This window comes from Python bivittatus, unplaced genomic scaffold, assembly GCF_059951505.1.
Source record: "Python bivittatus isolate LINGU-HERP-01145 unplaced genomic scaffold, Pbiv_v1 ctg000440_np1212, whole genome shotgun sequence".
Lineage (NCBI taxonomy): Eukaryota > Metazoa > Chordata > Lepidosauria > Squamata > Pythonidae > Python > Python bivittatus.
The window spans coordinates 7,401,053-7,417,352 of NW_028277063.1; the positions used below are offsets into that span (position 1 = coordinate 7,401,053).

The following is a 16,300-nucleotide window of genomic DNA, read 5'->3' on the forward strand; positions in this document are numbered from 1 at the left end:
GGAATCTTCACTCATCCCTTGATATCTCCTTTTATCAAATACACCTTTATCTATGCATGTACCTATGTGGGAAAGAATGAACTCACTAGCTGGAGCAAGTAGGCATTTTTTCCTTCCTGGCATCCAGAGTTTTGGTGCTGCCTGAGAAGGAAGGTTAAAACAGTCCCACCCTCTCCTTAATTGGAGAATTTGTTTTATAAAAGGGAACTGAAAACAAGCACACATGTGGGTGTATTGAGAAAAAGAGTCAAGCCCCAAAGACAGCAGAAACATGGGAAGGAGAAACCTCCAATCCAGAGACAAGCACCTCAGCAGTAGTCTTCAGACAGCGAGAGAAAACTGCAGTTCTTGGAGCTGCAAGATGGCTGAGAAGCAGAGCTGAGAGACGGGGGAATCAGTCCAATAATCAAGTTAAGAAAAAATCCATAATTTGCAGATAAAATATATTAAAAACATATACAATATATAAAAAATAGAGATTATGGAAACAACTATAATAACTACAATTCCCCATACTTGTGTTAAAAATCCATTGTGTTTCTTGAGTCTTTCTGAAATAGCCTGAAACCTTTTGATCTGTGTGAGTTCAGCAATCTCTTACTTAATTGTACTGGTAAAGTTTGTTTTTGAGATCGATAATAGAAATCTATAATAGTCTCTTGGAAAGTTGAGATTATATGGTATTATTTTGTCCTTGTTTTGAGTCCTGATGTCAAACTTGTACCCATTAATTCTTTGTGCAAACTTTGGCCTGTTCATCCTACATAGAATTCAGAGGGGCATAACTGGCAAATAATGGCATATATTACATTAGATGTATGTGATAAAGGTAAAGGTGCCTCTGATCTTATGTATGTACTTGTTGGAATCTGTAATGGTGCTGTTGGTGTAGATGTGGGGGAAAGAAATCTGTGTGATTCTTGCTTCCTTGATCTTGCCCAGCTGTGCGCTTGACACCAGGATATTCTCTACCACCTTGGCTTCATTTTGTTTTCTAGGGAGGTGTGTTTACTTCCAAACATAGCACAGGGCTGCAGCCACACACTGCCTCTGTTGCTGTGAGCTGGTTTGTTGTAGTGGTTAAGTCACCAGGCTAGAAACCAAGGGACGGTGAGTTCTAGTCCCACCTACACACAAAGCCATCTGGGTTATCTTGAGCCAATAGCTTCTCTCAGCCACAGGAAGAAGGAACTAGCAAGCCACTTCCCTAAAATGCCGTCAAGAAAACTGTACGGCACAGTAACCAGGTGTCAAAACTGATTTAAGGGTACAAGGCTGTTTCTCTGTTGCTACTGGGTTGCACCATTGACCACCAAACAGCTGATTGGTACATGGATGGCAGTGATCTGACTCCACACCCATTATGAGCTTTCTTCTCATCTTTGGCAGCACCTCTCTTATTGCCTACTTCCCCGCACCCCCACCATTTTGCTCTCCAGTTTCTTTTTGTCTTATTTCAAAGAGATGCCCTAAAATATAGGCCTGAAGACTTGTTCACAATGATGGCTGAGAGTTTGTTCTCATCAGCTATAACTAGCAAGGAATGAAGAAATTAAAAAAAAAAGTGCTTTGAGAAAAGGTGCTGGAAAAAATAAATAAAATGGAGCAGCAGAAGTTGCAGGATCGTTCTCTGTTACTTAAAACTTGATTCAGCTTTTTAATTAAACAAAATTAAGAATTCTTGGAAAATGGGCAAATTTATATAAATTAGGAGCTAAGAGACATTTTATAAATATTTGACAGTGAATACAAAGAAATCTAGATTTAAAACTTTGACAAAGGATGGAGAGACTTATTTTCATCAGTCCTTTCTTCTAATAAGTTGTTGCCTGTTCTTGAGCTCAGCCCTGAACACAATGATATAACATTGTGGGGAAAAGGATATTTTGATGAATATGCTACATTGTCTAGAAATGCAAAAATCAAAATGAAAAACTTTTGACAGAGGATGAAAGAGACTGTTAATCAGTCTTTTCTTCTGATTAGTTGTTCCCTGTTGTTCAGGTCTGGCCGAAACACAATGATGTAACATTTGGGGGAAAATATGCAACCAAGAAGCCCAGCACCAGAGGCTAAGATGGAGAAGATCTCCACAGCCACCATGTATTTCCCCTTGGAGCTCAGGTATGCTGGGACAAAGGACAACCAAACACTGCAAAAGACCAACATGCTGAAGGTGATGAACTTGGCTTCATTGAAACTGTCAGGTAATTTCCTGGCAAGAAAAGCTGTGGTGAAGCTGATAAAAGCCAGGAAGCCCATACAGCCAAGGACACAATAAAACATGGTCACAGAGCCTTCGTTACATTGCAGTATAATTTCTTCAGTCACTGAGATCATATCAACATCTGGGAATGGGGGAGCCATTGCCAGCCACAGAATACAAATGCCTGCTTGGATCAGGGAGCAGGAAACAACAATGGAATTGGTTAACTTTTTCCCCACCCACTTCCTCATCCTGGATCCTGGTTTGGTGGCCATAAAAGCCAGAACCACTGTGATAGTTTTTGCCAAGACTGAAGAAACAGCCACCGAGAAGACCATGCCAAAAGTTGTTTGTCGGAGGAGACAGGTCACTTTTCCAGGCTGGCCAATGAATAATAGCACTGAAAGGAAGCAGAGCAGGAGGGAGATGAGGAGAGTGTAGGTCAGATCTCGGTTGTTAGCTTTGACTATGGGAGTGTCATGGTTCCTCATAAATACAATTAGCACAAGAACTGTGGTCAAAGAAAAAGAAACTGCAAAAAAGGCTAAACTGATCCCTAAAGGTTCTTCATAAGACAAGAAACTAATAATTTTGGGAACACAGAAATCTCTTTTCTTGTTGGGATAGTTTTTCTCTTTGCATTTAGAACATTCATTTCTGTCTGAAAGAAAAGAAGAGATGTAATGTTAATCTAACAAGCATATCATAAATGCAAAAATATGTCATTATTGTAATTCTAAGAGAAAGTTAGATTTTTAAGATTTTGATATGGAAAGTCCCTAGAGATCCCAGGAACCACCTAGATTTGGCTGACCACAAACCATTTTTCCACATTTTCCAGATTTTATCAAGAATTAAAGATTTTTTTATAAGTACTAAAGAGATAGAAAATATGACACCGAAGGTATGCTAAATCTATAGTAATATTGTATTTTATTAAAGTAGAAACATCATTTTGTTTTAAAACTATTGTTAGCACATAGTATAGTCTTATTAAAATCAATGTTTCTTATCTTTTTCCCCACCCACCCAATTCAGCTAATTTCTTCCGGATTACCTCAATAAATAATGCTATGCCTTATTCTTTGATGTCTCCAATATGAATCTCCACATTTCGGTTTATGGAATTGTTGTTTAGTGGATTAATTTAATTTAGTTTAATTTATATTTATATCTTTAATTAATAGAATTTGAAATTTCTGTACATTATATTTCTATAAAAGTAGATTTATGTAGAATTAGGTTACAATAATGTAGGACTTATATGACCATTCTCAGTTGAAACTCTCCCTTCTGGACAAGGGATGCAGTCATAGCAGCAAAATGGCTCCCCTTCCTTCACTTTTTTGCTGAAACCAGCATAACAACTCTCACTGCATGCAGAAATAGGCTGCACCTAGAAATGAAAGAGGAAAACAATGTTCTGGAGCAGAGATTCTGAAACTGCTTGTCCAACGGACACATTAGAAATTTTGAGAACCGACTGTAGGCAACTTCAGAGCAAGTATGGATTGTTTAAAGTTATACAGACATTTCAACACCTGATGATGGAATAAAGCCAGCTCAGGACAGCTTACTTGACATGCCAAAAGCTATTGCTACAGGTGGACAAATCAGTTTATTTCTCATCCAATAATGCTCATGATGAGATCTTTAACATTTTCCTTCAAGGCCTGCTTTATGCAGTGCATCATAGTGGGTCAATTAAAGTGATCTATATATTCACTATTATAACCTTTCCAAGACACCTGCTGGTTTTAAGGCAATATATGAATTGGCATATAGATGTGGTGGAAGCAAATACAATATGCAAAAAGACAAAAAATGGAGAAGTATAGTGAATGGTGTAGGTGAAAATTAGATTTAGCTATATAGAATTTCCTTTTCTCTTACATCACACCTTTAATTTCTTTTGCTTATTGATTGTCAATCCTTTTTTCTCTTTCTTTTTTGTGCCTTATCCTGAAAGAAATAGTCTGACTAACAGCTGGTCTTGTGGTGTGGTTGTAATAACTTGGAATTGAACACACTTAAAACTGTGGAGATGATTGTGGACTTAGGAAGAATCCTTCTAATACTCCTCCCCTTACCATACTCAACAGCCCAGTATCAGTGGTAGAGTCCTTCAAGTTCCTGGGTTCTATACTTTCCCAAGACCTGAAATGGACGTTTAACATCACAGCTATCATTAAAAAGGCACAGCAAAGGATGTTTTTTCTGCGGCAATTTAGGAAGTTTAAATTATCCCAGGAGCTCTTGGTACAGTTTTACAGGGGAATCATTGAGTCTGTTATCTGCTCCTCTATAACTGTCTGGTTTGATTCTGCAACCAAACAGGACAGATTCAGACTTCAATGGATAGTTAAGTCTGCAGAAAGGATAATTGCAACCCGTCTGCCTTCTATAGAAGAACTGTATACTGTGAGGGTCAAAAGGAGGGCAGAGAGGATATCTGCAGACTCTTCTCATCCTGGATATAACCTGTTCCAACTTCTTCCTTCGGGAAGGGGCTATAGAGCTCCATATGTTAAAACATCTAGACATCGGAATAGTTTTTTCCCTTGTGCCATTGCTCTGTTAAACACTGTATGATTTGATATGTACTGGACAGTGGCTTCTTCTTTGGAAAAGTTATTTTATTGGGCAGTGTTATTGTTACTATTTATTAATTTATTGTTGCTATCCAAACGCACCATTGATCTTGCTGTTTGTCACCAAAGACAAATTCCTTGTGTATATTTTATACTTGGTCATTAAGGTATTTGTATTGTATTGTATTGTATGTATAGAACCTACAGAAGTTACATACAAATTAAGGCATACTGACACAAAAGTGTAACCTTGTCTGATTCTTCTATTGACCGAAATTTCTGGTGTCACAAGATCTGATCTATGACAATTCACTTTTAAATTGGAATTCTTATGCATTTTGTATTTTGATACAATAAGGTGATACTAATTTGGTGACTCAAACTACTTACATCTTAAATTCTGTCTAGAAATTTAGTCAAAGACACTTTTGTTATCAGCAAATGTAGCATATTGTTTTCTAGCTTCAGTGGAATATTTTTGCATCCAGTATTTACAGAGGCCCCCTTCATAGATCACTGCCTTGTCGTGGCGAAGGGGCTTGCATAACTCAGTGAAGCCATGAGCTATACCGTGCAGGGCCACCCAAGACAGACAGGTCATGACAGAGAGTTCTGACAAAATGTGGTCCACTGGAGAAGGAAATGGCAACCCACTCCAGTATCCTTGCCAAGAAAACCCCACGGACAATGTTAAAAGGCTAAAAGATATGACACCGGAAGATGAGCCCCTCAGGTCAGAAGGTGTCCAATATGCTACTGGGGAAGAGCAGAGGGCAATTCCAAGTAGCTCCAGAAAGAGTGAAGCAGCTGGGCCAAAGCTGAAAGGACGTTCAGCTGTGGATGTATCTGGAAGCGAAAAGAAGGTCCGATGCTGTAAAGAACAATATTGTATAGGTACCTGGAATGTAAGCTCTATGAACCAAGGCAAGCTGGATGTGGTCAAACATGAGATGACAAGACTGAATGTCGACATCTTGGGAATCAGCGAATTGAAATGGACGGGAATGGGTGAATTTAATTCAGGTGACCGTTATATCTACTACTGTGGCCAAGAAACCCTTAGAAGAAATGGAGTTGCACTCATAGTCAATAAAAGAGTGGGAAAGGCAGTAATGGGGTACAACCTCAAAAACGACAGAATGATCTCAGTGCGTATCCAAGGCAAACCATTCAACATCACAGTAATCCAGGTCTATGCCCCAACCACTGATGCCGAAGAAGCTGAAGTTGACCGGTTCTATGAAGACCTACAACACCTTCTAGAACTAGCACCAAAAAAAGATGTCCTTTTCATCATAGGGGATTGGAATGCTAAAGTAGGAAGTCAAGGAGTAATCGGAATAACAGGCAAGTTTGGCCTTGGAGCACAAAATGAAGCAGGGCAAAGGCTAATAGAATTCTGTCAGGAGAACAAGCTAGTCATAGCAAACACTCTTTTCCAACAACACAAGAGACGACTCTACACATGGACATCACCAGATGGTCAATACCGAAACCAGATTGATTACATAATTTGCAGCCAAAGATGGAGAAGCTCTATACAGACAGCAAAAACAAGACCAGGAGCTGACTGTGGCTCAGATCATGAGCTTCTGACTGCAAAATTTAGGCTTAAATTGAAGAATGTAGGGAAAACCACTAGACCACTCAGGTATGACTTAGATCATATTCCTTGTGAGTACACAGTGAAGGTGATGAATAGATTTAGAGGATTAGATTTGGTAGACAGAGTGCCTGAAGAACTATGGACGGAGGTCTGTAACATTGTACAGGAGGCAGCAACTAAAACCATCCCAAGGAAAAAGAAATGCAAGAAAGCAAAATGGCTGTCTGATGAGGCATTACAAATAGCTGTGGAAAGAAGGAATGTGAAAAGCAAGGGTGAAAGGGAAAGATATAAGCAACTGAATGCAGATTTCCAGAGAATAGCAAGGAGAGATAAGAAGGCCTTCTTAAATGAACAATGCAAAGAAATTGAGGAAAACAATAGAATGGGGAAGACTAGAGATCTCTTCAAGGAAATTGGAGATATCAAAGGAACGTTTAGTGCAAAGATGGGCATGATAAAGGACAAAAAAGGCAGGGACCTAACAGAAGCAGAAGAGATTAAGAAGAGGTGGCAAGAATACACAGAAGAACTATACAAGAAAGATCTTAATGTCCCTGATGTCCATGCTGGTGTGGTCACTGACCTTGAGCCAGACATCCTAGAGAGTGAAGTCAAGTGGGCCTTAGGAAGCATTGCTAACAACAAAGCTAGTGGAGATGACAGTATTCCAGCTGAGTTATTTAAAATACTAAAAGATGATGGTGTTAAAGTGCTGCACTCAATATGCCAGCAAGTTTGGAAAACGCAACAGTGGCCACGGGATTGGAAAAGGTCAGTTTACGTTCCAATTCCAAAGAAGGGCAATGCCAAAGAATGCTCAAACTATCGCACAATTGCACTCATTTCACATGCTAGCAAGGTTATGCTCAAAATCCTACAAGCTAGGCTTCAGCAGTACGTGAACTGAGAACTACCGGATGTACAAGCTGGGTTTCGAAGAGGCAGAGGAACTAGAGATCAAATTGCCAACATTCGCTGGATCATGGAGAAAGCACAAGAATTCCAGAAAAACATCTACTTCTGCTTCATTGACTATCCAAAAGCCTTTGATTGTGTGGATCACAACAAACTGTGGCAAATTCTTAAAGAGATGGGGGTACCAGACCATCTTACCTGTCTCCTGAGAAACCTGTATGCGGGCCAAGAAGCAACAGTTAGAACCGGTCACGGAACGACCGATTGGTTCAAAATAGGGAAAGGAGTAGGACAAGGCTGTATACTGTCACCCTGCTTATTTAACCTATATGCAGAGTACATCATGAGAAATGCCAGGCTGGAAGAATCACAAGCCGGAATTAAGATTGCAGGGAGAATCATCAATAACCTCAAATATGCAGACGATACCACCCTAATGGCAGAAAGTGAAGAAGAACTAAAGAGCCTCTTGATGAGGGTGAAAGAGGAGAGTGCGAAAGTTGGCTTGAAACTCAGCATTAAAAAAACAAAGATCATGGCATCTGGACCCATCAATTCCTGGCAAATAGAAGGGGTAGAAATGGAAGCAGTAACAGACTTCATTTATTTGGGCTCCAAGATCACTGCAGACGGAGACTGCAGTCATGAAATTAAAAGACGCTTGCTCCTTGGGAGGAAAGCTATGGCAAACCTAGATAGCATATTAAAAAGCAGAGATGTCACCTTGCCGACAAAGATCCGCATAGTCAAAGCTATGGTTTTTCCGGTAGTAACGTATGACTGTGAGAGCTGGACCTTAAAGAAGGCTGAGCACCGAAGAATTGATGCCTTTGAACTGTGGTGCTGGAGAAGACTCTTAAGAGTCCCCTGGACTGCTAGGAGGTCAAACCAGTCAATCCTAAAGGAAATCAACCCTGATTGCTCATTGGAAGGATTGATAATGAAGCTCAAGCTCAGATACTTTGGTCACCTAATGCGAAGAGAGGACTCTTTGGAAAAGACCCTGATGCTGGGAAAGATTGAAGGCAAAAGGAGAAGAGGACGGCAGAGGATTAGATGGCTAGGTTGCATCACTGAAGCAATGAGCATGAAACTGAGCAAACTCAGGGAGGCAGTGAAGGACAGGAAGGCCTGGCGCAATATGGTTCATGGGGTCACGAAGAGTCGGACACGACTTAACGACTGAACAACAACAAAATTTACAGAGGCATCCATGGTTGGGCTGCCATTTTCACTTTTTTTACTCCCCTGTAGATGCTCCTGTAATATTACTTGTCCTGTGGTGAGAAGTCCATTTTTAAAGCACTCTGCCAAGATGCTTTCCATTTCTATCTTATTCATCAGCTTGTTACTTATATGTTTAGCATAAAGCTTACACATTTAGTAGTCTTACAGGCAATTGTTTGCAGCACCACTTATCATTTTTATGTAAAGGGACTATTATTGTAGAATCCTTTGCTACAATAGGATAGCAATCCTTTGATACAATAGCATGAATTCAACAGAGTTAAGCCCAAATGCCCACCATTCCAAACTGATCATCTCAAATATTTATTGATCATTTGTAGGGTAGGGGGTTTAACCTATTTTAAATCGCTGGTTCAAAGAGTCAGCCTCTGATATTGTTATAGATGACCACTTTCAAGTGGTGTCTATGTCTAGGATGAAAATAACATTATTGGATCCCTTTGTTGCATACAAGTTTAGAAGAAGGTCTTCAACATTGGGAGGGATGTTGCAGACAAGGAGAAATGGACCATATATTCTTCTTTTTCTTCAGATTGTATACATTTTTCAATCTGAGTTTAATATTTATTCCAACTATATATGAAATTTTGGCACTGTAAGAGTAGCCTTTCATGCCTAAGGTGGGACTAGAACTCAGTCTCCTGCTTTCTAGCATGAAGTCTTAAGCACCAGATGAAGCTGGCTCTATTTGTGATATATTTCTAAATCTATATATCAGAACAACTGTCCCTGATGTCTTGGCAAGAGTGGCAGGGAAAGACACACTCTCTCTGATATTTAATTTGCTGTGATAAATGGAGTTAGTTGAGGTTCAAGAAAATTGATTGTAAAAAGCAAGGAGTCTTGGAGAGACTCTGTCCTGGGCATTCAATCATAGTAAGCTGCCTCCACCTTTTCAGTGAAAAAAAAGGAAACCCATTTTTGACACAGAGTGTCCTCTGGAGACAAGTCAGTAGAAACAGAATCTCCAACAAGCAAAAAGTCATAAATACCAAAAAGTACTATATACTTAATTAAACTGTAAAGGCTGAAAAAAATAGCACACTACAATAACTAGCTGACATAAATACAGACTAGCAAGGAAATAATAATCTCTTTTTTCTCCACCAGAGAACACAGTACCAGGATCTTCAGGAAATTATGGCCCAGAAATGAATTATGAGACAGCACATAATAAATACGGAGAACTGCTACAATAAATGAACTAAGAAAAGAAAAGGCAAGAATTTCTGACTATGAAGGTGCGCAAAATACAAAATCCACTAAGAGAACTGGCCAAAATAAACAAGGACTTGACAATTTTCTCTGCTCCAAATTGCAATATTGCAATGTACTTTCCCCATAACTGAAAGGACAGAAGGATCTTCCTCATGCCTCAACTTCTCTTTATGACCCATGAATGCTTTTTCTCATCCTTTAATTAGTGTCATTGTCAAAGTACCTGGATGGCTGAGTTATTGACCTTGCTCAAACAAATCTCTTTTCAGCAAAAGATCCTGGGATGAAAAGGCAATCAACCGCAAGTTGTAAGAACGATTCATATACTGAGCTTATTTAACTTTCTTAATATTTACAAAGTACAATGAAGTTAAATATTAGAATAGAGAGAAAATGGTAATTCATACTGTAAATTAGGAATTACCTGATTAAACCAGTTGTGCCACGAAATGCTCTCATCGCTGACAGTTAACATTTCATCTGGAGGAGCTAAGTGATCTACATTCCCAACTTTCATTCGAATAAATGATTGGTTTGGGAAAACAATCCAGTTGATAACATCAAATCCAGCTGCTACTATCCCATTCTGGTCAAAGGAAATGAATTTCCCAACACTGTTGTTAAAGGCCACAGTTCTTAGAAAGTAATGGAGCTGAATCAAAAGGAAAATGCAAGAGTTTGGGAAGGGTTAAATTACTCCTCTCCATGATGGTAATTTTCAGAAGAGACAACTGGATATATAGTTGCATTCTATACATATTAGTCCTCTTTTTATTAGAATTAAGAAGAAGAAGAGTTGAGAGGATAACTTACAAGGATTATTGGAAGAAGATAGTTTAGCGCAGTGCTTCTCAATCTTTGCAGCTTTAAGATATGTGGACTTCAACTCCCAGAATTCCCCAACCAGCCATGCTCACTGGGGAATTTTGGGAGTTGAAGTCCATGTATGTTAAAGTTCCTAAGGTTGAGAAACACCAGCTTAATGTGATAGGAGAGATGGAAGATAATGGATTTCACTACAATTTTGCTAACCTTCCTTTTATAATTTGAATGTTCCCTAACATAAAATTAACAGAACCCAATAAACTAAAATCTGCATGACTTCCAGAGTCAAACAGATACATAGAAACATACAGATTTGGGAGGCACAGGAAATAAGGAAATGTGGATTCAGACGTGCCATCATACATATACCCATGGTGCTCAACCAAATACGGATGTTGGATCCATTACCTGCCAGAAGTCTTGATTATCTTGATTGATCTTCCCTCCTTCTCTGTCTGTCATACCTCTTCTTTTATGTTTTGAGGAGGATATGGCATGTAAAGCATGAGCTAAGACATGAATAGCATTGTAGATGCTGTAGCTATGGCCAGTCATTTTCATTTCAAAAAAAGACCCAGGAAGGGTCTCCAGATTCTCTGTCCCATAACAAATATTCTCAGGGACATCACTCATAACCACATCAGGGAAAACACAGTTGAAAACCTCTTGCCAGAAGAGATTGATAAATCCATCTTCCTTGGTGCTGAAGGGATTTTTTTTCTCAAGAAATGATTTAAACTCAGGTAGGTCAGCAGAGTGCATTGTGAAGGAGAGAGCACCATGGATTATTTCTGTATCCCAAGAGCGTTGAAATGCTGATGAAGTAAACTCAGTCTGGGCATTCAGTATCCATACAACTCCTTTTGGTTGACTTTTCACCTGTTCTATATGTGGTATATATGTGAGCCATCTCAAAGTCCCCGCGGTGGGATATTCTCCATAGACAATAAACACATTAGCTTTACTATCCATGACAAGCTCATATATTTTTGTTGCCTGCTGAATCATACCACTGAATCCACCTACATAACTAAATTTTGGGATTTTTTCAATAAAAGAATAACATATTCCCTTTTTGGAAAAAAGTGGAACCACACTTTGTATAATTTCTTCTCCATGATCATTGTCCATTATAAGGACCCCAACCCATGTCCATTTAAAATGCAAGAGGAGTGAGACAATCCCTGCATGTTGAAGGGCTTCTGGAGGAACCATCTGGTAAAAATGAAGTCCTGGAGTTTTATCATTCATCAGTGGAGTGGACCCATAAATGAGCTGGTGAGGAGTGGGAGAGAAAATAATAGTCAAATCTGTTTAGCATTTTTAGATTTTCACAACAATGTACTGTAGATAATATTAACCATAGTTATATCAGTCATGCAAGGCAATCTTCAACACTGCTAATACAAATCATATTTGACGTTCCCCTACGTTTCCCATGTTAATATACATATAAGTTAATTAATATTAGCAATTCTTTATATCCAGATGCTTGATATATAAAGAAAACAAGAGATTTGATTCAATGCATCTTAAACATATCAGCATGAAATTGCATTCATTTATTTAGTTCATTTATATGTCCTCTTAATCAATAACCAGTTAATAATAGAACAAAAGAAAGCCATCCTTTCAACTGGGAAGGACTTGAACCATTATTTATTTATATTTTGGGGGATGCCTTTGAGTCAGTTTTTGACTCCTGGTGACTGCCTGGACAATTCCCTGCAGTTTTCTTCGCAAGATTTCAGAAGTGGTTTGCCATTGCTTTCTTCCCAGGACTGAGAAAGAGTGACTGGCACAAGATCACCTAGTTGGCTTTGTGCCCAAGGCAGGACTAGAACTCACAGTCTCCCAGTTTCTAGCCTGGTGCTTTAACCGCTACACCAGACTGGCTCTCCCTGAGCCATAAACTGATTTATATATAATGAGAACATTGTAATATGAACAGAATAATATGGCGAACAAGTGAAACCCAGTGCAGTTTAATTGATAGAGGTATTTTATGTTCCCAGTGATGTCACATTTTGGACCTATTACATTTCTGTAATTCCTTTAAGAGCAACCCCATGAAGAACTCATTGCATTCAGCTACATGGAAAATATGTATTCTCTAAGTGGGCAATGGCAACCAGCTCATCCCTCATCAAAAAGGGATGCAGCTGATAAACTATTCACAGATTATCATTAATGCTTCTACCCACTGCACTGACTTGAATGCTAAGGGACAGAAGAGGGTCTAAGATTACTCTTAAATTGTAAACTTGATTCCTGGAGGAAAAATATCACCATTTGGGACAGAAGAAGCTACCTTATATTTATTGAGAATATCCTTGACCTGCAAATTATCAGACTTGTCTGAATTCAATTTCAATCTATTATACCACATCCACACCACAATCCAACCAAATTGGGTTGGGACCAAATCAAATAGTTTAGCATTCCTGATGAGGAATAAGAAACAATCTGGTGCATTGAGACCCTTTGGTCCACAATAACTGATAATCACACCCAGTGGCTTCATAAATAGCATAGGGAGCAAGGTTGATCCTTACAGCCCTCTGTACCTAAAGAACATGGAATGAGAGAGGAGTTTCCCACTACTATTTTCTGAAATCTGTCCTCGAGGTAGGAGCAACACCATGAGAGAACCATGTAGTCTACCTCCCACTCCCAAAGTCATTCCAGAAGAAAACTATAGTTAGTGATACTAAATGCCATTAAGATATCCACAAGCATGAGCTGGGACAATAAGCTTGCCCATTTTCTGCTCCCTTCAGAGACCACCTTCAGTGCACCAAAGCTGTCTTTGTGCTATTGTCCAGTCTGAATATGAACTTAAATATATTTAAACAATTTAAGCACTTATAGATGTTGTGCATAAATTCTGTACATAGATTCATTTGGAACTTTGTTTATTCTTGCATTGATTTCATTTGGATCTCATTGAAACAAAAGGGCTGAGTTAACACAATTAAGAAATACTTAGCCTGGGTTAACAACATCCAATTGCCGTCCTCACAAAACATGCTCTATCCAACCAAATAAACCATATTACTTAATGTGATGATTTGGTTCTCACAGTATGCTAAAATAATGGTTGGCTTTCCCGTAACACATCCCACAAACTACCTATCCAGTTTTAGTTTAAGCTGGCAGATATATGAAGATAGCTACCTGGTTTGTATCTAATCCATAAGCTATACTTAATGAACCTGCAATTCATGGACTTCCTGTTTGGGATGCTGCAGTGGGTGCACATCTCTTGTCTCTCTCCTGATTAAAAGGCTTTCAAACTTCTGTATTATCAGACTGTGTGGATAAAGACTTTCATCATTCAGTAAACAAAACTTTTCATTGTATATTGTTTTGTTCTTAACAAGCTGTTGGAATGGCAACTAGGCCTAAGCGTTCAACAGCTGCTTCAATTTCAACTGTGCCACTATCTGCCGAGCCAAGCAAGATGGCAAAGGAGGATTCTTGTGCTACTTTACTAAAAGAGATCCTGGCTCAGGTACAGATTTTGAAACCAATGCAACAAGATCTGGCAGAGTTTAAAGCTGATTTAAAAATGATGCAAGAAAGAATGGCTCGCTATGAGGATCGTTTAAATGCTTACGATGCTATAACTCAAGCCAGTCATAATATTTTGGATAAACGAATTACTTATCATGAGTCACAATTGTGTAGGAAAAACCTGCGTGTGATTGCTATTGAAAACCCTTCAAATAAATCAAACCTGGCTGAATTTATGGAAGATTTTTTCAAAAAGCTCCTTTCTTTGGAATCAGACTTTCCAATCAAGATTGATCATGTGACTAAAATTCCTGTACTGAGAAGGAAGACTGGAACTATTATTATTGTGCAATTCCTCCATGTTATTACAAGAGATGAGACGTTATGTATATTGTCAGGAATCAGTAAAGTTGCCTTTGAAGTGGGGCTCTAGTCAAAGCAAGAGATCAATTTATCCTGATTTCACCAAAGAGGTTTCAGAACAAGGAAAGCAGTTTATAAAATCTCGTAGTCTTGCCATATCAATACCGCTTCAATATTTCATGCGTTTCCCAGCTACACTTTGTATCAACCATCAAAATCAGATCCATAAATTTGATAATCCCTTGAACACAGAGGCCTTTATTTTATCCTTAAAATCAGTAGATGGACAAGCTTGATTCTGCTTCATTTTATGGAACCTGCCATGGGTGAAATCAGAGTTTGCCTACAGTAAAAGCCTCTGATTAAAAGTCTACATGCTTCCCCCCTCCCCCCCCCCCCGTACTCCAACTTGTGTTCATTTTGCTTATTCCTAGAGATAAAACATCTGGGCATACTGCCAATTCTATTGTTGATTTTTCAACATGCAGCACTGTTCCCCCGCCCCCAGTTAGTAATGTTTGAAACTGTTCTGTAATTTTCAGTGTAAGAAGAGAGGTGAAATCACGATGCCATCCCCTTTGGGAAGTAATCAACTTCTGTGATTTTTTTTTTTATTTATCTTTTTCTTACTTCTTTCTGCGAGATTACCTTTAATTTTATTATGAGGTCAATTGTTTGTTTTTTAATTTTTATGCACATAATCACAATTTATTTTTTTCTTTTTAAGTATAGATTCTATATATACATAAAAGAATGGTATTTGAACTTTAAATTGAGTTTTTATGGAGGTTTTACATCTTCGAGGAATACTAGAAAATATGTTAACTATTTAAATATAGAAAAGTTTATTATTAGATATTTGTTAAATGGTACAGCTCATAAAATGAATTGGTATTGGGAGAAAATTGATGAACCCGCAATTCATAATAATAATAATCAGAATCAATGAACTATTCATCAATTTACAATAAGTAGAACAGGCTAGTTGTATGGGAATTAAATGCAGCAAAAAAGAATTAAAGTTGTGTGCAGTACTTAAAAGTCTAGTTCAGCAACTCTTAATGTCTTTACAGAGATATATGCCATGTATTCAGTGGACATAAACCCAAGTAAGTATATGGAAGATTGCAGTCTAAATGGGACTGCATACTTATGAGAATATGACAGTTGGAATTACAGAGATACTCGATTATAGTTTGGAGTGCAATACAACATCCAGAATAATCAAGGAACTGAAAACACTGTTAAATTGGCATATAGATAAAAGTATCTTACCTGTGGAATCTTATAGTTATCCAAGATAGTTGCCATAGGAAGGGAGATATGGGCATCCAGTCCCCCAACGACAGCTATTGCATTATTCTGGATGTTACATATGTAATTGGGGATCAACCTCTCCATGGATGATAGAAGCAGCATGGTGGCATGATAAGTGCTCCGGGCACTGTCGTAGCTGTCATAGATGCGGAAGCCCAAAGTGATATTGGGTAAGATCTGTGGGTTTTCATTGATCTCCTTCACAGCAAATACCAAAGCCAGGATGTGCTGATAATTCTTAGGAACTAAGCTACAATGAGATTTGTGCTCCATATCAGAGTGCTATTCCATACTAACTACTTCTGTGTTCTAAACAGGAATTATCGAGGTAGAAAAATTGAGCAGGCCAGTTGCACCATTTCTCTGACATTGTAAGCTAGTAGCCATCTGTATCTACTGTTAAGGTGCAGTGAGATGGCTTTCACGTGAGTGAAAACTTTGCAGTATTTTGACTATCAGGTCCAAATATGTACACCTTGAAATGACAGACCC

General features: G+C 38.6%; 1 protein-coding gene across 1 annotated transcript; it reads right to left on the reverse strand.

The window, feature by feature from the left end:
- Positions 1-1,965: 1,965 nt before the first annotated feature.
- LOC148215724 (vomeronasal type-2 receptor 26-like) lies at positions 1,966-16,081 on the reverse strand. Its single transcript, XM_088142417.1, has 5 exons — positions 15,767-16,081; positions 11,021-11,887; positions 10,212-10,439; positions 3,476-3,602; positions 1,966-2,867 (listed from the first exon to the last, which is right to left on the reverse strand). Exons 1-5 carry the CDS (start codon positions 16,079-16,081, stop codon positions 1,966-1,968), a joined length of 2,439 nt encoding a protein of 812 aa, XP_087998543.1.
- Between the last annotated feature and the right edge of the window lie 219 nt (positions 16,082-16,300).

What these genes read in the sequence shown, in the direction of transcription:
- LOC148215724 (XM_088142417.1), bottom strand. Translation starts at nt 16,081, where the DNA reads ATGGAGCACAAATCTCATTGTAGCTTAGTTCCTAAGAATTATCAGCAC. An exon ending in ATAACTATAAGATTCCACAG is followed by an intron (nt 11,888 to 15,766) that starts GTAAGATACTTT and finishes ACTCCTCACCAG; the next exon opens with CTCATTTATGGGTCCACTCC. An exon ending in GAGAGTTTCAACTGAGAATG is followed by an intron (nt 2,868 to 3,475) that starts GTCATATAAGTC and finishes CTTTTCTTTCAG; the next exon opens with ACAGAAATGAATGTTCTAAA.